Here is a 22,625-nt window from a genome sequence, read left to right as displayed (position 1 = left end):
CAGTGGGAAGAGAGAGACTAAGTGCCAGAATTGGCGCATCCTATGGATGTGGCATTTCTGGGGCGGCTGACGGCTGGTGTTTCTAGCCTGGGAGGGGGCCAATATTCATGGCACATTCCTGGGCTATTAATATCAGCCCCCAGCTGTCTGCCTAGCCTTTGCTAGCTATTAAAATAGGGGGGACCCCACTTCATTTTTTTTTGAGGGTCCCCCATTTTAATAGCTAGTAAAGGCTAGGTATTCAGCTGGGGGCTGATATTAGTAGCCTGGGAAGCTCCGTGGGTATTACCCCCTTCCCAGGCTTCAAACATCTGCCCCAGACGTCTGCTTAACCTCCGCTAGAGACTAAAATTACGGGGAACCCCACGCCAATTTTTTTTTAATAAATCCTTTATTTTAACACTAAATGACAAGTACAGTAACCAACACTGTCACTGTACTTCTTATATATGTGACTGACATGTTTCTATCTATCTAATTTGTGTGTGAAGCTCTATTCTTTCTGTTCTAAATTGTCGGGTACCGGTATATGCCGCTGCTGAATTGCCGGCTTTTCATGTTTCACTGTGAGCACTGTTCCCATCGATTTGGGCAACCACCTCCCCCAATACATTCTACATTATTGTTAGTTGTTTTCCTTCATGTAGAATTAACCTACAAGGAAAGAAAGGGTTTATTTTCATTCCGATATTTGTGTCCCATTGACTTGCATTGGTTTCCGGTATCGGAATCGGTGATATCCGATACTTTTTGGGTATCGGCCCGATCCAATCCGATCCGATATTTCCTGGTATCGGAAGGTATCGCTCAACACTAATAATGAGGCAAATGAGTACACTTTGGATGGTGAAAGGCAGTGTCCGACTTTTTAAGCATACATAATGCCCCTTACCTTCTGAGCCTCAGAGTGCCTAAGCCACATTTAGCATCCACATGTTTGTCACTACTGTAAGCTTTTTGAGCTAATTTATGGGGTGTGTGTCTCCAGAAGCACAAGCTGAGCATAATGCACGTGCACTACAACGGCAGATTTGCAATTTTCACTCACTTCTTGTTTCTGGAAAACATCCATGGAGTCAAAATCATCACTACAACTAAAAATTCCCAGAGGGGTATAAATTCCAAAATGGGTCACTTGAGGGGCGATTTTGCTGTTTTTGAGCTCTGTGTATGGAGAGGGCTGTGGAGTCAGAAGTCATGGAGTAGGAGCCGATATAAAATGGACTGACTTCAAAAATATATAATAAATTGGGAACAGTAGTTCAATGCAGTTTGTGGGGAATATTTTTTCATAAGAATTTGGGAAAGTTATGAAATGTCCTATAAATGTCTGTCCTATTCCTGATCTAAGAGTCTGGACTTTTATCTGAGATGAATCTGAGCTACAGTAAATTTATCACTTAAACATGAGCCCTGTATGAGGGAGTCGGAGTCGGTGGCATGGAAATTGAGGAGTCGGAGGTTTGGCTTATCGACTCCACAGCCCTGGGAGCCTGCAAACTATTCTAGGAAAATCTGTGCTCCAAGAGTCAAATAGTGCACCTTCCCTCCAGAGTATCGGCGTGTAGCTAATCAGGACTGTACAAACACATATGAAATATTGCTACGTTCAGCAAATTGTTTAAAAAAACTTTGGTGCCATTTTTACCAATTTCCCCAAGTGAAAATTTAAAATCTGGGGCTAAAACAAGATTTTTGAAGTAATGCAATTTTTTTTTTTTCTTCACAGCCCAATGGTATAAGGTTCTGTGACACCTTGCATTGTCGATATGATCACTGCACCATTAGATGAATTCATGAAGTAGTGTATTTTGCAAAATCATGTCACTTTTGGGAGGGTTCTGCTGTTCTGGCACCTCAGGTGGTCTGCCAATGTGACATGGTACCTGTGAACCATAACTGCAAAATCTGCACTATAACATTGGGCTCCTTCCCTTCTGAGCTTCATACTGTGCCTCAAAAGTCATCTGACCATATATAGGGTATTAGCGTATACAGCAAAAATTGCTTAAACTGTACCATTCGTTTTCTCCTGTTTACCCTTGTGAAAATTAAAAATTTGGGTTAAAGTATTTTTTTTTATTTTTCAGGCCTCATGTTACCAACTTCTGTGAAGCACCTGTGGGTACAAGATGCTCACCACACCGCAATTAATTCCTTTAACTGTGTAGTTTCCAAACTGGGGGTCACTTGTGGGGGGCGGTAGGGGAGGTTTCCACTGTTTACGTGCACCAGGGGGCTCTTCAAAACGCAACATGTCGCCCACAGACCATTCTACTAGAGTCTGGAGCTTGTGTGCCCAAACAGTGGTTTCCCACCACAAATGGGGTATCGTCGTACTCTGGAGAAATTGCATGACAAATTTGTGCCCATTTTCTCTAGTTATACTTGTGATAATGAAAAATTTGGGGCTAAAGCATTATTTGTATGTGAAAATCTTATATTAAAATTTTTTCCTTCCACATTGCTTTAACGCCTGTCAAGCACCTAAAGGGTTAATAAACTTTTTGAATGTGATTTTTAGCACTTTGAGGAGAGCATTTTTTACTCAAAAATTTTCAGAGAGTAGGGTTGGCCATGGGCTGACCAAAGGCCTGATTCATAAAGGCATTGGTCACACCAGTCTTAATGAATGGGGCCTGCAGGAGTAAGATGTGTTACATTAACTGACTTGTGCCTCTTATTTGGCGCATCTTACAACTAGTGTACACCTCTGCCAAAGATGTACTCCAGTTGGGGAATGTAATACATATCTGGCAAAATTCATGCTACCATTGTAGCGTAAATGTTCATGAATGGGACGAGTGGGCATAACCATACCCTGTCCAGTACATATTGGTGAAGCTGGCCAGTACTGGTATGAAAACACCAAGAGTTGCAATATTGTTTGTGCAACTTCCAAGTTGCAAAAAAGTATTGCTACTTATTAAGTTGGTTAACATCAAAATTATAGTGTAAACACCTTAATGAATGGGGCCTATGCGTCATGACAGACTAGTCTGAGGCTAAGGCTATGTGCCCACGATGCAGAAATGCTGCATATTTTTTCCGCTTCTCCCTGGCAGGAAAAACGCATGCGGTTTTTACATGCGTTTTTCCTGCCAGGTAGAAGCGTTTGTCAAGCGTTTTTGCATGCATTTCTGCATGCGGGTTATCAAGAGCTTTTCCAAGCAATTTTAGCATCACTTGGAAAAGTGCTTGACAACTTGTTAACACTATATAAATCCATGCAATCGGCGTGGATTTATAGCAGTGTGACCAAGTAATCGTTGAAAGAAAAGAATACGAATGGTAAAAAATAAAAAAAAAAGAATATACTTACCTTCTGATGTCCTCCCGGTGTTTTCTCCCCTTCGCCCGGTCTCTTGCACTGCACGCGGTAGTGTGAAGGACCTGCGGTGACGTCATTGAGTCATATGTCACATGACTCAATGACGTCACCGCAGGTCCTTCACACCACCGCGTGCAGTGCAAGAGACCGGACGAAGGGGAGAAAACACCGGGAGGACATCGGAAAGTAAGTATAATCTTTATTTTTTACAGTTTCTATGGTACCTGGGTCTTGATGAGAGTCTCCTCTCCTCCAGACCTGGGTACCATCCGCACATTGAACCGTGTGATATCCGCTTGTGCACATGTAGTGATGCGGATGTCACGCGGTCCAATGCAAGTCAATAGCGGCAATTACGCTGCGTGTCCACAAAATTAATGGACATGCTGCGGATTTTTGAGCACAGCATGGGCATTGACATTGCGGCTTGTCATTGGGGACGGATTACTAAGAGTTTGCGCTGCGTAAATTCCGCAGCATAAACGCTTGGAAAATGCTTCGTGGGCACGCAGCCTAAGTGCCCACGATGCAGAAATGCTCCGGATTTTTCCTGAGCGTTTCTGCATCTCCCTGGCAGAAAAAACGCATGCAGATTATACATGCGTTTTCCTGCCAGGGACATGCGGAAGTGAAGCATTCTTCACATGCATTTCCGCATGCGGGTTGTCAAGCGCTTGCCAAGCGATTTTAGCATCACTTGGAAAGTGCTTGACAACTTGGTCACACTATATAAATCCATGCAACTGGCATGAATCTATATAGTGTGACCGTAAAAGAATGGTAAAAAATAAATATTATACTTACCTTCTGATGGCCCCCGGTGTCTCGCGGTGGTCTAAAAGGACTTTCCATGACGTCATTTTGTCATGTGATGGGTCACGAGATCACCGACGTCAGCTGTCACGTGACCCGTCACATGACTAAATGACGTCATGGCAGGTCCTTTTAGACCATCGCGAGCTGCCGGGAAGCCAAGACAGATCTGATAAGGACACTGGGGGCCATCAGAAGGTAAGCATAATGTATATTTTTTATTTTATTTTTTTTTTACAGATACTATGGTACCCAGGTCTGGAGGAGAGTCTCCTCTTGTCCAAACCCAGGTACCATCCGCACATTGAACTGCATGATATCCGCATGTGCATATGTAGTCATGGCGATATTATGCGATTCAATGCAAGTGAATGGCTTCGAAAACGCCGCGATTCAGCAAAATAATTGGTAGTGCTGTGGATTTTTTCGCAATGATAATCCGCAGCGGAAAATTCCGCAGCATGTGCACAGCACATGGGGATTATCATTGGGGAACATGGCAGACCTACCAAACGTTTAAGTGTTTCTGCAGTGGAATTACCGTTGCGGAAACGCTTAAAAAAAAGCATAGTGGGCACCTAGCGACTTCTCCCTGCCCTGATAAGATAATGTTGACAGGATTCTCCCTACCTGTACACCGAGAGACCCATCAGTCCAAAAAAGCCACCGTTGACCTGCCTCAGACTAGACAGCCAAGACACACAAGCCCCAATTCATCAGTTGCCGTTTTTTTAAAGTCACTTTCCTTTTTTTGTCTTGTGGTATTTGCTGCCATTTTTGCACCAAATTCTTGAAATTGGTGCATACATTTCATGAATTTAGCACAAAGTAAAAATGGTGTTTTTTCCTGTCTTTAATTGTTCTTTTAAATTGTCTGGTGCCAAGTCACACATTTCACAATGGTGTGAAGATTTGTCAAAATACTGGCGTACTCAAAAATACACCATGGGAAACTGGAATGAAGTTGCGCCAAATTGTGCGACTTTTTAAAAAGTCACAATTGATGAATCAGGCAAAAACATCTGGAATCACTTAACTACTCCCACAAAGCAGTAAAGAAAAAAAAAAACAGACGAGAACGTATAAAATAAAACTTTAATAAAGGCACAAATAGAATAAAGCATTGGTTGCAAAGAAATAGAGGGCCAACAGCCCGAAACACCGTGTCTGCAAATTGAGATTCTGATTTGGCTTTTATCCTAAGCCATATTGCATGACTCGTTAAAGGGTCGATTGTGACTTGTAGGATTGCTGCTTCCAATAGGTGGCACTATAGAGTACATAAGAAAAAGAACAGGGCCAAACACAGAAACTAAACAAATAAGCGCAAAAGCAGTGATAAATCAGGGAAATGGAAAATATGCCATGGACTATTTACTAAGTATGTTTGACCTCTGTTTCAGAGTAAAACATATGCGGCTTCCATTAAAAGCGCAACATTGCTCCTCTACAAGGGTCCCTCAAGTCGCTGATCAATAATCAATGCTCAGGCAAGCCGTTGTAATCTGGACTGCGGCAGAGGTTGCTTCGGTCTCCTCCCTATGGACGGCTACACCACAATTTGGCATAACAAAACTCACTGAACTGTCAAATCAGTAATGAGGTTCTATATGGGGAAAGAACGAGGTTGACCTACCTTGGTCAGATTTATGTGGCTGGGGTTCTTAAGCCCTTCCAGACGCAAGAAGAGGAGCTAAACCTTCCAAACAATAACATTTTCCGCTACTTACAATTGCATTTCAGACCTTGTTCTGGGTCCCCCTGTCCTTCGGAACTCACGCTTGTCCCAGGTGTCTACTGGATCTGCGCTTATATCCCTTTTACACGCCCTTTTGCTGGCAACGTCACTACATGACCATACAGGTAGTGGAAAACAAGCAATGAGCACTGGCAGCACGACATGGAAGCCCCTAAACATGTTTCTTCACCGTACATATTACAATACAACCAGAATGCACAGAGGAACAATATGAATTTCCGAATGAGTGCCCAAATGTCACAGGGGCCCGTGATGGTTTTTTCACCTTCTATGAGATTGCCCAGAGATCAGGAGACACTGGGCCCAAGTGGTTCACTTCCTACATGCCCGCATATGAATCCCCATTACAGATGAACCTAAGACTTTACTAGTTGTTGACCTAAACAATATCATAGAACTGTAAAGATTATTCCTGACTGTGGTTCTTATTTGTAACCTGAAAAGGAGTGGCCAGACATTGGATGTCATCAAGCGTACTTACCATCTATCTGACAATGGAAAGTGGCAGTAAATCTCTCCCTTGCTTTTAAAAATATTACCTATATAACCCAAAACTTATCTGGAAAATTCCTAAAAGATTAAGGGCATTTACACTGCAAGATAAATGGGGCATTGGTAAAAATGCTTGTTTCATGATTATCTTGCTATATAAACTGGCTGCCGATCACTTGATGAACAAGCAAAAACACTATGTAAACAGTACTTGCACCACCCAGAACTATGGCAGCCTATGTGCACTGCGCGATCTACTATAGATTATTGCAGAAAACAGTACTTGCACCACCCAGAACTATGGCAGCCTATGTGCACTGAGCGATCTACTATAGATTATTGCAGAAAACAGTACTTGCACCACCCAGAACTATGGCAGCCTATGTGCACTGAGCGATCTACTATAGATCGCTCTGTGCTGTCGTCTCTCTAGGTCTGCTTGTGCAAACAGGCAAATGACCACCAATCAATAAAAGTTCACTGATCGGCAGTCGTATCATGCCACTGGTCAGTCCATGTAAATTAACTTTTAGGCGGTGTGCCCATGATGCATTTTTTAAGCGTTCCGCAGCGGCATAAACGCTGCAGAAAGCTTGACCGCTTCCAGACCGCCCACTGTACATAAACATCGGCGCTGCCTGGGCTCTGTGCAGCACCGACGTTTATGAACGGTCGGTGGTCTCGCAGCCCTCAGGACCCCCAGGGTCCTGCAAGTGCTGCGGGTGCGGTGCAGAGCGACAGCTCTGACAGGGGACATCATCGGGACCTGATTGGATCAGGTCCCAATGATGTTAACCCTTTGCTATCTTCTATATGCTGCAATCTATAGTGATCGCGGCATTTAGAAGATAGTGAGAGGAGAGGGGGTCGTCCACTTACATCTCTGACGGCCCCCTGTCTTCCAGGACCTGCCGTTGTCATGGCAGCTGGAGGTCACATGACCCCCTCCCGATCTGCCATATATGGTGTCCTGCTAGGCTCAGCCTGCAGCTAAAGTCTAGCAGGAGACAGACAGTGTGAAACGGTCAGCAAAGTTCTCATGCAATACATGTCTAATGCATTGCATGAGAACAGTGATTAGAAAAATAAAAATTAATGTCCCATAAAGGACTAAGTAAAAATGTAAAAAAAAAAATCTTGTTTTCAATGTTTAAAAAAAATAAATAAAAACATAAAAAAATAAAAATCACAAAATAAATAAAAATAAAATATTAAACCAATAAATCCGTATATTTATGCAAAAACAAAAAAAGTACACATATTTGGTATCGCCGCGTCCGAAACAACCCGATCTATAAAACTGTCACACTAACTCCTTCTGTGCACACCGTAATAAAATAAATAAAAAACGGAGCAAAAAACTATGCTTTTTCATCATATCGCCAAACAAAAAGTGGAAAAAAATGCGATCAAAAAGCAAAATGGAAATAAAAATGGTACCACTGAAAAAGTTATCTTGTTCCGCAAAAAAAAAGCTGCCATACAGCTCCATCAGCCGAAAAATAAAAAAGTTATAGCTGAGCATAAAGCGATGCAAAAAAAAATATTTTTTCTATAAAATTGTTTTATTGCGTAAAAGCACCAAAACATAAAAAAAAATACAGTAAGTGTAGTATCGCTTTAAACGTACTGACCCGAAGAATAATGCTGCCTTATCACTTTTACCACACGCAGAATGACATTAAAAAAAAACCTCAAAAAACAATTCCTGAATTGTTGGGTTTTGTTAATTTTACCTCCCAAAACACGTCACGTACCCAAAAATGGTACCAATAAAAATGTCAACTCATCCCGCAAAAAACAAGCCATCACATGACTCTGTCGGCCGAAATATGGAAAAATTATAGCTCTCAAAATATGGCGATGCAAAAACTAGATTTAGCAAAAAAAAGCGTCTTAGTGTGTGACAGCTGTCAATCATAAAAACCCCATATGATTCTGGTATCTCTGTAATCGCACCGACCCAAAGAATAAAGTAATCTCATCACTTATACCGCACGAGGAACGGCGTAAAAAAATAAATAAAACCAATTCTTCACCTGCTACTGATTTGTTTATGTCTCCCAAAGATCGCAGTATGGCTCGGCACACATTTATCCTGCGCTTTGCACTGAGCACTTACACCAGAGTTTCCGTGTAAATCTCTGAAATAAGTGATTCAGACGGAACCCATGACGGAAGATTCCCTGTAATGAGGCAGATATAGGCCACTGTGGATGCCGTCTGGCCTGTGATCCCACGGTGTCAGTTTTTTTTAGGAGTGCATAAAAGTGCGGTTGGCCACAGTTTTATGCACTTCTGAAAAAAAGGACACCGCTAAACAGAGGCCAGACGGAGTCCAGAGTAACTCTGCTGCCTCATTACAGTGAATGGATCCGCAGGGGTTTCATCTGAATTACATCACTTGGAAATTTAGATGGAAACCCCGATGTAAGTGCTCAGCCTAGAGTGCCGGATAAATGTTACGTAAAATGTTCCCAATAAAAGCTTCAACTCAGTCCTCAAAAAAAGCTAGTCCCCACTCTGGTCCGCTATCTGTTAAAAACATAAGGGACTTCCAAGTTACTGGTAGCAGAAAGGCTCTGGAAAAGCGAAACGGCCCTTGCCCCCCAAAAGAAATTTAGAAAATGTTGTGCTCCCAAATCCAAATGCCTATTCTATAATAATTTGTTCTCCAATTTTCAAATAGTGCTCCGTCCCTCCCAGATCTTGCCGTATGGCTGAGCGGTACTGTACGGCCACATATGGGGTATTGCCACTTTTAGAAGAAATTGTGTGACACATTTCGGCACCATTTTTACCCATTGCCCTGTGTGAAAATGTAAAATCTGAGGGTAAAACATTTTTTTGTGGTAAAAATATAATTATGTTTTCTTCACTGCCCAATGGTATAAATTTAAAAATTAAAAAATACTCACTACTTCCCTAGATGAATTCCTTGAGAGGTGTAGTTTACAAAATGGGGTCACTTGTGGGGGTTTCTGCTCTTTCAGCATGTCAGCGACTCTTCAAATGTGACATGGTGTCTGCAACCTATCTCAGCCAACATAGCGCTACTTTCTCTTCCGAACCCTGCCGTACACCAAAGCAGTGGTTTTCCCCCACATATGGGGTATCGGCGTACTCAGGATAAATTGCACAACAAATTTCATGGTGCAATTTATCCTGTTACCCTTATGATAATGTAAAATTAGGGGATGAAAACATTATTTGTGGGAAAAATGTGAAAATTTTATTTTTTCGGCTCAATATTATAAACTTCTGTGAAGCACCTGGGGGTGCAAGGTGCTCACCACACATCTAGATAAATTCCCGAAGGGGTCTACTTTCCAAAATGGTGTCACTTTTGGGGGGTTTCCACTGTTTAGGCACATTAGGGGCTCCCAAAATGCGACATGGCGTCCGCTAATTATTCAAGCAAATTTTACATTCAAAAAAAGTCAAATGGCGCTCCTTCCCCTTCCCGTGCACCAAAACAGTGGTTTTCCTCCACATATGGGGTATCGGAGCGCTCAAGAGAAATTGCACTACAAATTGTGTAGTCCAATTTTTCCCTGTTACCCTTGTGAAAATAAAAAAAAAGGGTCTAAAGTAACATTTTTGTGAAAAAAAGTTAAATGTTCATTGTTTTCTTCCACATTCCAAAAATTCCCGTGAAACACCTGAAGAGTTAATAAACTTCTTGAATGTGGTTTTGAGCACCTTGAGGGGTGCAGTTTTTAGAATGGTGTCACTTTTGGGTATTTTCTGTCATAAAGGCCCCTCAAAGTCACTTCAAATAAGAGGTGATCCCTAAAAAAATGTTTTTGGAAATTTTGTTTTAAAAATGAGAAATCACTGTTCAACTTTTAACCCTTATAGCTTCCTAACAAAAAAAAAAAAAATTTGGTTCCAAAATTGTGCTGATGTAAAGTAGACATGTGGGAAATGTTATTTATTAACTATTTTGTGTGACATATCTCTCTGATTTAAGGGCATGAAAATTCAAAGTTTGAAAATTGCAAAGTTTTCAACATTTTCGCCAAATTTCCGATTTTTTCACAAATAAAAGCAAGTGATATCTAAGAAATTTTACCACTATCATGAAGTACAATATGTCACGAAAAAACAATCTCAGAATCAGTGGGATGTGTTTAAGCGTTCCAGAGTAATTACTTCATAAAGTGACAGTGGTCAGAATTGTAAAAATTGGCCCGGTCACGAAGGCAAAAACAGGCTCTGGCGCGAAGTGGTTAAAAAATGCATGTTAGAAGGCCTGCCATGTCCCCCAATGATAATCCGCATGTGCTGTGCACATGCTGCGGAAACTTCCGCTGCGGATTATCATTGCGGAAAAAAACGCAGCACTACCAATTATTTTGCGGAAGTGCTGCATTTTCGCCGCCATTGACTTGCATTGGAACGAATGGATTACGCATCACTGCATATGTAGATGTGGAATCCATGCGTTCCAATGTGCGGCTGGTACCCAGGTGTGGAGGACAGGAGACTCTCCTTCGACACGGGTACCATAGAACCTGTAAAAAAAAAAGAATAAAATAAAAAAATAAATATTATACTTACCTTCTGATGCCCCCGATGAAGTCGTCCTCTCATGCCGGCAGATCGCGATGGACTGAAGGACCTGCGCTGATGTCATAGTCATGTGACGGGTCACGCGACGCCGACGTCAGCAGGTCCTTCAGTGTACCGCGATCTGCCGGCAAGGGAGCGAAGCAAGACTGCGGGGGCCATCAGAAGGTATTTTTTTTTATTTTTTACCATTCTTTTACGGTCACAGTATATAAATCCATGACGTTTGCATGGATTTATACAGTGTGACCAAGTTGACAAGCACTTTCCAAGTGATACTAAAAATCGCTTGGAAAGCGCTTGTCAACCCGCATGCGGAAATGCATGTGAAGAACGCTTCACATCCGCTTGTCCCTGGCAGGAAAAACGCATGTACAATCCGCATGCGTTTTTTCTGCCAGGGAGATGCAGAAACGCTCAGGAAAAATCCGGAGCATTTCTGCATCGTGGGCACATAGCCTTAGGCTGTGTGCCCACGTAGCGTTTTTCAAGCGTTTACGCTGCGGAATTTCCGCAGCAGAAACGCTTGTAAAACGCTAGGTAATCCGCACCCCATGGTCCCCAAGGGGATTCCGCATGTTCTATGCACTTGCTGCGGATTTTTCCGCAGCGTTTATGCTACGTACAAAAATCCGCAGCATGTCATTTAATTTTGCGGAAGTGCAGCGGAACTCCCGCCATTGACTTGCATTGAGACGCATAGAAACCGCGACTGTACATTTTTACAAGCGGCTTCTATGCGTCTCTATGTGCGGATGGTACCCAGTTCTGGAGGAGAGGAGACTCTCATCCAGACCTGGATACCATTGTACCTGTAAAAAAAAAGTATAAAATAACAAATAAAGTTTATACTCACCTGTCCGGCGTCTTCTCTCTGAATGCCAGCAGCGCTGAAGGACCTTCGGTGACGTCACAGTCATGTGACCGCAGGCCCTTCACCGCTCTGTCTCGCGATATGCCGGCAGCCGGGAAGCAGCGCTGCAGCACTCGCCGGGGCCTCGGGGGTGAGTATAGCTTTATTTGTTTTCATTTTTAAGGTTCACACTGTATAAATCCATGCTGTTTGCATGGATTTATACAGTGTGACCTAGTTGTCAAGCACTTTCCAAGTGATGCTATCGCCTGGAAAGCGCTTGTCAATCTGCATGCGGAAACGCATGTGAACCCGCATGTGGATCCGCATGTATTCTGCAGGAAAAACGCATGCACAATCTGCATGCGTTTTTTTCTGCCAGGGAGATGCAGAAATGCTGCAGAAATTTTCTGCATCGTGGGCACATAGCCTTAGGCTACGTCCTACGATAAGCTTTTGAAAAAAAATTTATGTTGCAGATTTTCTGCAATAATAAGTATCTTCGGTAACTTGCGTTTTTTGTCTCTTGATGATATATTTTATATAAAGCTACTTTGTTTTGATACTTCCTGGTATTTGGCTTTGACAAAGCTTTATTGATAGTCATGTGCTGATTACATGCATTTTTAATGCATTTCCACAGCAGAAACGCACTAAGAACACCTGTGCGTTTACTTGCGGATTTTCCACATCTAATGCAAGTCTGGGAAAAATCTGCGCATAAAACTCAGCGTGCCCAAAGGAGAAATTGACATATTGTGGATTTCAAACATGCACCACAAGTCAGTTTACAATGAATACTAAAGAAGCACAGTAAGTATGAGATTTCTATAAATCCTATCCACTTTGTTACTCTAAGAAGATGCATTTTTATGCAACAAAAATACAGTGTCAAAAACTCACTAGTTAACACCATAAAATAAGAAAAATAAAAAACGAGGCAGAAGATGAATGTGAATACAAATGGTATAGCTGAAAACGTCATCTTTTCCCGCAGAAATCAAGTCACAAGACAGCTCCATGAGCGGAAAAATAAATGTTACAGTTCTCAAAGTGATGCAAAAATATTTATTTTTTCTATGAAATAGTTTTTCTTGTGTAAAAGCTCCAAACCATAAAAAAAAAAAAAACAAATATGGTATCGCTGTGATCGTACTGACCAGAAGAATAAAGCTACATTGTCAATTTTACCACATGCGGAATGGCATGGAAAAAAAAAAAAAAAAAAATTTAAGATTACCGAATTGCTGTTTTTTGTTTATTCTGCCTCCCAAAAACCGGAATAGAAAGCGATCAAAAAATGTCATGTGCCCGAAAATGGTACCAATAAAAATGTCAACTTGTCCCGCAAAAAAAACAAGCCCTCCTCATAAGACAGTTGGCTGAAATATGGAAAAATTATAGCTCTCAAATATTGCGATGTGCAAAAAAAAAGCGTCTTTTAGGGCGTGACAGCAGCCAAACATTAAAACTTGATATAAATCTGGTATTGCTGTAATCACACCGACCCAAAGAGTAAAGTCGTCTAATCACTTATACCGCACGAGGAACGGCGTAAAAAATAAATAAAACTCAATTCGCAGTAAGGCTCGGCTCACATTTATCCTTCGCTCTACGCCGAGCGCTTACACCGGGGTTTCCATGTAAATCTTTGACATACGTGATTCAGACAGCAGATTCCTTGTAATGAAGCAGATTCAGGCACTGTGGACGGAGTCTGGCCTGTGATCCAGCAGTGTCCGTCTTTTTAGGCGTGCATAAAAATGCAATCGGCCAAAGTTTTGTGTACTTCTGAAAAGAAAGACACAGCTGAACAGAGGCCATAGTAACTCTGCTGCCTCATTATAGTGAATGGATCCCTCTGGGGGTTTCATCTGAATCACGTCACTTGGGAGATTTAGGTGGAAATCCCAATGTAAGTGCTCAGCGTAGAGTGCAGAATAAACGTGATCGAAAATGTTATGTACTACTATGTTCCTAACAAAAGCTTCAAATCAATTCCCAAAAAAAAAAAAAGTCCACACTCAGATCCGCCATCTGTTAACGGAAATATGGGGGGCTTCCACGTTACTGGTAGCGCAAAGGCTTTGTAAAAGCACTATGGCTCCTCATCCCCCAAAAGAAATCCAGCAAATTCTGAGCTCCCAAATCCAAATGCCCCCCTCCCTTCTGAGCTCCAGTGTGCCTAAACCATATTTAGGCTGCGTGCCCACTATGCGTTTTTCAAACGTTTTTGCCGCGGAGTTTCCGCAGCGAAAACGCTGAAAAAAAGTTTGGTAATACGTGCCCCATGGTCCCCAATGCTAATCCGCATGTGCTGTGCACATGCTGCGGAAATTTCCGCTGCGGATTATCTTTGCGGAAAAATATGCAGCGTGTCCTTTAAATTTTGCGGACACGCGGCGTAATTGCTGCCATTGACTTGCATTGAAACGCATAATATCCGCATGAATACATGTGCACATGTGGATATAAAGCGATTCAATGCGCGGATGGCACCCGGGTCTGGAGAAGAGGAGACTCATCGAGACCCAGGTACCATAGTACCTGTTAAAAAAAGAATTTAAAATAAAAAATAAACATTATACTCACTCGTTGACGTTGGCGGTTGCGTGACCTGTCACATGACTAAATGACGTCATGAAAGGTCCTTTTACACCACCGCGAGCCAACAAGAGACCGGACGCAGCGGAGAAAAGACAGGGGGCCATCAGAAGCGAGTATAATGTTTTTTTTTTTTAAGATTTTATTATTTTTTAAAACTATTAACTTGGTCATACTATATAAATCCATGCCGGTTGCATGGATTTATATAGTGTGCCCAAGTTGTCAAGCACTTTCCAAGTGATGCTAAAATCGCTTGTCAACCCGCATGCGGAAATGCATGTGAAGAACGCTTCATATCCGCTTGTCCCTGGCAGGAAAAACACATGTACAATCCGCATGCGTTATTTCTGCCAGGGAAATGTGGAAAAAATCTGCAGCATTTCTGCATCGTGGGAACTTAACCTTAGTGTCCACGTTTGGCATTACTGTTTCGTTGAAAGCCCGCCTAATTACGGGTGAAATGCACAGGGGACGACAATGGTAGTTTGAAATTTTCACTCAGCAGCATACACTACTGCTTGTTTCTGGGAAAAAAACCATGGACTCAAAATCGTCACTACACCTGTAGATTCATTCCCAAAGGGGGATAATTTCCAAAATAGGGTCTCTTGAGGGAGGATTCTGCTCTTCTAGCACTTAGGGACTCTGTATATGGAGTCCGCAAGCTATTCTAGGAAAATCTGCACTCCATCCCTCCCGAGTTTCGCCATGTGGCTAAGTAGTACTGTAGTTTGGTCAAAGTCATTTATTTGTATTTTGTATGTAACCCATCATGTACAACAGCATTGGATTAATGATGCGCTAAGAATATAGAAAATGTAAAGGGATATTCCTGTTGTGAAGATTCATTACTATCCCACTGGCTTAGTGATATCTGGTGAATCTATGAGGGTCCAACTGCTGAGACCCCCAATGATCACTATAACAGGGGTCCCAGATCCCTTTTGTGAATTAAGCTATTGCTTATCTATGTATCTAGTGAAGATAATCAGGCGCTGTACTCTGCCATGTCAGATACCAGTCGCATAGATAGCTAAAATCGCACACATTTACACAGCAGATTCAGGACCCCCTACGATCATACAATCCATAGGTGAAGAGTGGTAAGCATTATGAACCCTGGCATATACCCAGAATCCACCTGTACTTGATGTAGCAGACATTTCACGAGCACTTAGCACACAACATCGTTCCTATAGACTCTGACTACCGATCCTACAATGGGATAAAGCAAGTGTAATGGGCGGTCTGGGGCTCAGACTCCATACACACCGTCTGCTTACCACCCGACAGGAAATGGGAATGACGCGGTTACTTGCTGCACTGCAAACATAATGGGCGCAGAACGGGAAGCAGCGTGCTCAGCGCTTAGCCAATAGCTCACTGCTTCTTCCAACTGTCTGATACAACAAGCACCGAAAATGAACAACAAGAACGCATCGTTCGAGGAACCTCCCCCCATCTTTCCCGGTCTCACCTTCGCTTCCACAAGCTCCGCCGCCATCTTGGACTCCAGCGACCTCCGCGCCGGCAGACGACGACGCCCCACGTGACACAATTCCGTTGTGTCAGACCTATCCCCATCCGCTCCACGCCTGGCCTGGGTAGGAGCTCCACGCGCCTGCGCACGACGCTTCATGCTTCTTTTTCCGCCTATCACAGGAGGCAGGGCTGCAGGGAGTCTTCCCGCTGCTGTGCTGTTGTGACGCAGTGCTTTGTCAGGAGAAATGGCGGGTTCTGGGCGTCCGAGAGGAAGGCGCAGTGACGGTTACCTCGTCCTTACCATGTTCTCAGTCAGATCATGGCTCATTTGCTGGTCACTGGGTATGGCATAGGTTTTCTATGGCTAGGGATTATTCACTCTGCTCATTATGGTTAGGCCATTAATCCCACCATTTTATGTACTTGACACCTTTGGCCTGTTCCTTTAGTTCCAAACACCATCCATTTCTTTTTACTCTGCCAACATGAGGGCTTGTTGTGTTTGCGGAGTGAGTTCTGAAGCATGCCATTTTACACTATACTGTACTGAAAATAAGAAAACCAGCTGAGGGGTTGAGATAAAACAGCAATCCTGCCGCTGTGTTTTGGATTTTGTCTATACAAGGGTCATTTTTTTGGTAACTGTTCTATGGGTTAGCACGGTTATAGTGATACAAAATTGATATTTTATAATTTAAAAATAAAAAAGCATAAGAAAAAAAAAAGTGTGGCTTCAGTTGTGTGACAGCAGCTATGGGGACCAGCAGGGATCAGCCTGGTGTCACAGATGAACGTCCTCGATGAAGGGAATTCAGCTTTCTGTATAACAAGATTCCCTGTTTATTAGAGGAGGTTAATACATATTTACTCAGTAGCTTTTTGGGCGTAGCAAAGAGATAAAATACAATATGTATGCATCTTATTGGTTGTATTAACATCTTACTAATGAATTACATCCTAGGGTACTGAAGGAGATAGCAAAGGAAATCATTGAACCACCCTACATATTCTTTGAAAGTTCTTGGAGAACAGGAGAAGTCCCAGAAGACTGGAGAAGAGCAAATATTGTCCCTATCTTCAAAAAGGGGTAGAAGGTGGACCCAGGGAACTATAGGCCTATGAGCCTTACTTCTATACCAGGAAAGATCTTTTAACAAATTATTAAAGGAAATGTGTCACCCCCTGGGAGTTATCAGACCTCTACTATGGGCATACAGAGTGTAGAAAAGTAAATCTATACATACCTGTATGGCCTATAGTAGAGGTTTGATTGCAGAGAAAAGTGTTTTTATAAACTCCGATTTGCACAGGCTTGGCGTCCGGGGGACGCCAAGAAATCCCCGCCTATCTGTTTATTATTTCCCAAAATCCCCACTTATGTGCTTAGTTACCATATTCCCCCCTCTCCTGCACGTCACAGGCCCTGTGACGTGCACTGTGCTCCCTGACTTCCCAGGTATGAGCAAAGCGCCTCTCACATAGAGCGCGCTTTGCTTCATCCCAGCCCTGTCTCTCCGTGCATTGCACCGCAGGGTTCTACTGCGCAGGTGCCGGGGAGTCACTTCCCGGCGCCTGCGCAATAGATTTCTGCGGCACAGTGCACGGATAGACGGGCCGGGAGGAAGCAAAGATCGCTCTGTGATCGGCCCTTTGTGCATGCCTGGGAAGTCAGGGTGCACATCACAGGTCCCTGTGATGTGCAGGGGATGGGGGAGCGAATATGGTAACTAAGCACATAGGCGGGGATTTCTTGGCGTCCCCCGGACGCCAAGCCTGTGCAAAGCGGAGTTTATAAAAACACTTTTTTCTGCAATCAAACCTACTATGGGCCATTCAGGTATGTATAGATTTAATTTTCTCTACCCTGTATGCCCATAGTAGAGGTCTGATATCTCCCAGGGGGTGACAGATTCCCTTTAAACAACATGTATGCAAGTACCTTTATAAGAATGAAATGATAAACTAGAGTCAGCATGAGTTTGTAACTAATAAATCATGTCAGGCTAACTTAATTTCCTTCTATGACAGAACCACTGACTGGGTGGATCAGGGAAATGCAGGAGTTATAGTATATCTTGACTTCAGCAAAGCATTTGACAAAGTATCTCATTCCATTCTTATTGAAAAAATGACCAACTATGGAAAGGACAAGCAACTGTTGGGTGGATTCATAACTGGCTTAGTGATCGGACCCAAAGAGTGATCGTAAATTGTTGCACATCCAGTTAGAAGAACGTCTCAAGTGGGGTACCACAAGGCTCTATCCTGGGCCCTGTGTTGTTCAACATCTTTATCAATGTTTTACTGTGGCTCAGTGGTTAGTACTGCAGCCTTGCAGCGCTGGGGTCCTGGGTTCAAATCCCACCAAGAACAACATCTGCAAGGAGTTTATATGTTCTCCGCGTATTTGCATAGGTTTCCTCCGGGTTCTCCGTTTTCCTCCTACACTCCAAAGACATATTGATAGGGAATCTACATTGTGAGCCCCAATGGGGACAGTGATGATGATGTCTGTAAAGCGCTGTGGAATTAATGGCACTATATAAGTGATTAAAATAAATAAATGATTTAGATGAAGAAATTGACGGTAAACTGATTAATGATTTGATTTGCTGATAACACAAAGCTAGGAGTGATAGCTAATACTAGAGAAGAGAGGGGATTCAAAAAGATCTAAATAAACTGGAACTGTAGGCAGCAACTAACTGTGGTTTTTAACAAGGAGAAATGCAAGTCCTGCATCTGGGCAAGAAAAATGAAAAAAGCATATACAGAATGGGAGGAATAGTGTTAAGCAACAACAGATTTGAAAAAGAGTTGGGTATACTAATAGATCACAGACTGAACATGAGTCAACAGTGTAATTCAGCAGCAAAAAAGGCAAACACAATTCTGGGTTGCATTAACAGAAGCATAGAGTCTAGAACACGTGAAGTAATTATCAGGGCTGTGGAGTTGGAGTCGGTGTCCATTTTGGTGGAGTCTGAATCGGAGTCTGTATAAAATGGACAGACTCCAACTCCTAAACTATATAATAAATTGGGTACAGTAGTTCAATTCAGTTTGTGGGGAATATTTTTTCGTAAGAATTTGGGAAAGTTATGAAATGTCCTATTCCTGATCTGCTACAGTAAATTTATCACTTAAACATGAGCCATGTATGAGGGAGTCGTGGAGTTGGAGTTGGTGTCATGGAAATTGAGGAGTCGGAGGTTTGGCTTACCGACTCCACAGCCCTGGCAATTATCCCTCTCTACTCCTCTTTGGTCAGACCTCATCTGGAATACTGTGTCCAGTTCTGGGCACCCCATCTTAAAAAAGACATGAAGAAACGAGACAGTTCAGAGAAGAGCGACCAAAATGGTGACTGGTCTGCGCACAATGTCCTATGAGGAACGGTTAGAGGATTTGGGAATGTTTAGCTTTAGCTTGCAAAAGAGAAGACTCAGAGGAGACTTAATAGCTGTCTACAAATATGTCAAGGGCTGTCACACTGTAGAGGGATTAGCTTTATTCACATTTGCACAAAGAAAGACTAGAAGCAATGGGATGAAACTGAAAGGGAGAAGATACAGATTAGATATCAGAAAAAACTTTTTGACAGGGTGATTAACAAGTGGAACAGGCGGCCACGAGAGGTGGTGAGTTCTCATTCAATGTAAGTCTTCAAACAGAGGCTGGACAGACATCTGTCTGAGATGGTTTAGTGTTTTCATCATTGAGCAGGGGGTTGGACCAGATGACCTGGGGGTCCCCTCCAACTCTAACATTCTTTAATTCAACCTTCTACATAGTTGAACATTCATTTCTAACTTAATGTTTTAAAGGTTACATTTCGAGCTTTGATTAACATAGTGTGGACATACTGCCATGGAGGGGGGGGGGGGTTAGTGCGTATGGGGAAATACAGAAAATGCATGTCAGTGTTATCCCAAAATGGATGCTACCGTTACATTTCCCTCCTGTTGTGCGAATTTCTAAACATAGTTATAGTACCCCTACTGCCATTATTCTCTGGTATGCACTTCACCTACTCACTGTTCTACCCCCACCCTTATTTACGACCTCCTGGTTTACTCTGGATTAAATGTCCTGCATCTGGGTCTGTGTCAACTATCTGATATAGATGAGCAGAAGCCACTCCCCTCTGTTTATCAGCTGCCTGAGCTTTGTAGCAAATATATTTGTGAGCTGGACATCTGCAGGACGTTGTCTGCCAGCGTAGCATACAAGTGTAGCATAGAAGTGTACTAAAGAAGTATACAGCTCTGAATTAGACCTGAAGGGAACTGGATACTCAGTCACAGTAAACAACGTTCCGGTTTGCTTTCACTCTCTCTTTCTACTAACCCCCCTAATCCCTACACCTAGCAAGGAACTGGTCAACTCTTCTTCCATCCTCCCTATTTATTATTATTATTTATTATTATAGCGCCATTTATTCCATGGCACTTTACATGTGAAAAAGGGGTATAATACAAGAACAATTCACCTCCTCCTCAGAACTATTCCTCAACATATAATCCTGCATCTCTAAGCACAGCCACCTCATGCTCTCTCCTGCTCCCACCTGCTAACACTTTCTCTGCTACTCCTCACTGCCAGCGATATCTCTCCAAATCCCGCCCCCACCACATCCCCACAGCCACTTCTACCTTTCATCCTAGATTTAGCTCACATTTCCACAACCTCGCTAACCTTATACCCATCCGCCCAGCCCCCGCTTCCCCAGTACAACTAACAGGAGCTCTATGGAACGCTCGCTCTGTCTGCAACAAACTTTCGTACATCCATGAGCTTTTCATCACTAATAAACTTTCCTTCCTCGCCATCACCGAAACCTGGCTCACTCCCTCTTACACAGCCTCTCCAGCTGTACTTTCGTATGGCGGACTCCACCTTTCCCACACACCCCCGCCCCAGCGACAAGCATGGTGAAGGAGTTGGCTTTCTCCTGTCAGTCAACTGCTCCTTCTCACATATCCCACTGCCACACTCCATTACCCTCCCCTCTTTTGAAGTGCACTGCGTGCGCATTTACTCCCTCTCCAACTGGCTGTCATTTACCGCCCCCAGGGCCAGCCACCACCTTCTTAGACCACTTCACCACCTGGCTACTTCACTTCCTTACTGCTATCATCATGGGCGATTTCAACATCCCCATTAACACTTCCCACTCATCTGTCTCTAAGCTTCTATCCCTCACTTCATCCTTTGGCCTTGCTCAATGGTCTTCCACCCCCACTCACTAAGATGACCACACACTGGACCTCATCTTCACCCGCCTCTGTTCCCTATCCAAGCTCTCTAACTCTCCTCTCCCTCTATCTGACCACAACTTACTTATATTCTCTCCCCTCTCCTCTACAGGTCCACAATCCTCCACCCAGAAACTTGCACTCCCTCGCAGAAATCTGAAACACCTCAACCTACACTCACTCTCTGAATCCCTCCTCCCTCTTACAGACATAAATTCTTTACACGATGCAGATACTGCTGCCGCCCTATATAACACCACATCAGCTGCAGCTCTTGAATTGGTCACCCCCCTTATACATACCAAAGCTCGCACAATCAACTGGTAACCCTTGCACACCAGCCTGACTAAAGAACTGAGACGGGCTTCCAGGGTTGCTGAACGGAGATGGAAAAGGTCCCACTCCAACAAGCTCTTCATTGCATTCAAACAAGCCCTCACTACTTTCAGGTTCACACTCACTGCAGCAAAATAAACATACTTCTCACCTCTCATATCCTCCCTGTCTCACAGTCCTAAACAGCGGTTCAGTACTTTAAATTCTCTACCCCAGTTCCCCCTCCCTCTCCACTCATCTCAGCTGAAGACTTTGCCTCATTTTTCAAGCAGAAGATTGACACCACCAGACAAAGCTTTTGCCATAAGTCCCCACAGTCCCTCCTCACAACTACTCAACTCTCCTCCTCCAAAACCAGCTTCTCCAAAGATCAACTTTCCTCTTTACTCTCCAAGACATATCTCACCACCTGTGAACTTGACCCAATCCCTTCCCACCTCATCCCAAACCTTACTGCAGTCTTCATCCCAACCCTAACCCACCGCTTCAACCTGTCACTAACAACTGGTGTCTTCCCCTCATGCTTCAAACATGCCTCGATCACACCCATCCTCAAAAAGCCATCCCTTGACCCATCCTGTCTAGCTATCACCCCATATCACTTCTCCCCTATGTCTCAAAACTACTGGAACAACACGTCCATTCTGAAATGTCCTCCCACCTCTCCTCCTGCTCCCTTTTTGACCGCCTCCAATCTGGCTTCCGAACGCACCACTCCACTGAAACTGCCCTGACTAAAGTCACCAACAACCTACTAACTGCCAATCCAAGCGACAGTATTCTGTCCTTCTCCTTCTGGACCTGTCATCTGCCTTTGACACAGTAAACCATTCCCTCTTACTACAGACTCTCTCATCTTTCGGCATCACAGACTTGGCCCTATCTTGGATCTCCTCATACCTAACAGGACATTCAGTGTCTCCCAGTCACTCACCACCTCCTCATCTCGCCTTTTATCTGTCGGTGTCCCCCAATGCTCAATTTTAAGACCCCTGCTCTTCTCCATCTACACCTTCAGCCTGGGACAGCTCATAGAGTCTCACAGCTTTCAGTATCACCTCTATGCTGATGATACACAGGTCTACCTCTCTGGACCTGATTATCAGCTCCTTACTAACCAGA

General features: G+C 43.3%; 1 protein-coding gene across 1 annotated transcript in view; it reads right to left on the bottom strand.

Moving 5' to 3' along the window:
- The window catches only part of PIAS4 (protein inhibitor of activated STAT 4), a 146,830-nt gene extending 130,784 nt beyond the window's left edge, over window positions 1–16,046 (bottom strand). Inside the window, exon 1 of the mRNA XM_073651102.1 lies at window positions 15,905–16,046. Coding sequence (XP_073507203.1) covers window positions 15,905–15,931 — 27 coding nt within the window. The 5' untranslated portion in view covers window positions 15,932–16,046. The remainder of the gene's footprint in view (window positions 1–15,904) is intronic.
- Window positions 16,047–22,625: the final 6,579 nt, after the last annotated feature.

The sequence above is a fragment of the Phyllobates terribilis genome, unplaced genomic scaffold (genome assembly GCF_046119375.1).
Source record: "Phyllobates terribilis strain yellow unplaced genomic scaffold, ASM4611937v1 Scaffold_1__5_contigs__length_1240528914, whole genome shotgun sequence".
Classification (NCBI taxonomy): domain Eukaryota; kingdom Metazoa; phylum Chordata; class Amphibia; order Anura; family Dendrobatidae; genus Phyllobates; species Phyllobates terribilis.
Note: the sequence above shows the minus strand (reverse complement) of the source record. Positions and strands in the feature narration are given on the sequence as shown.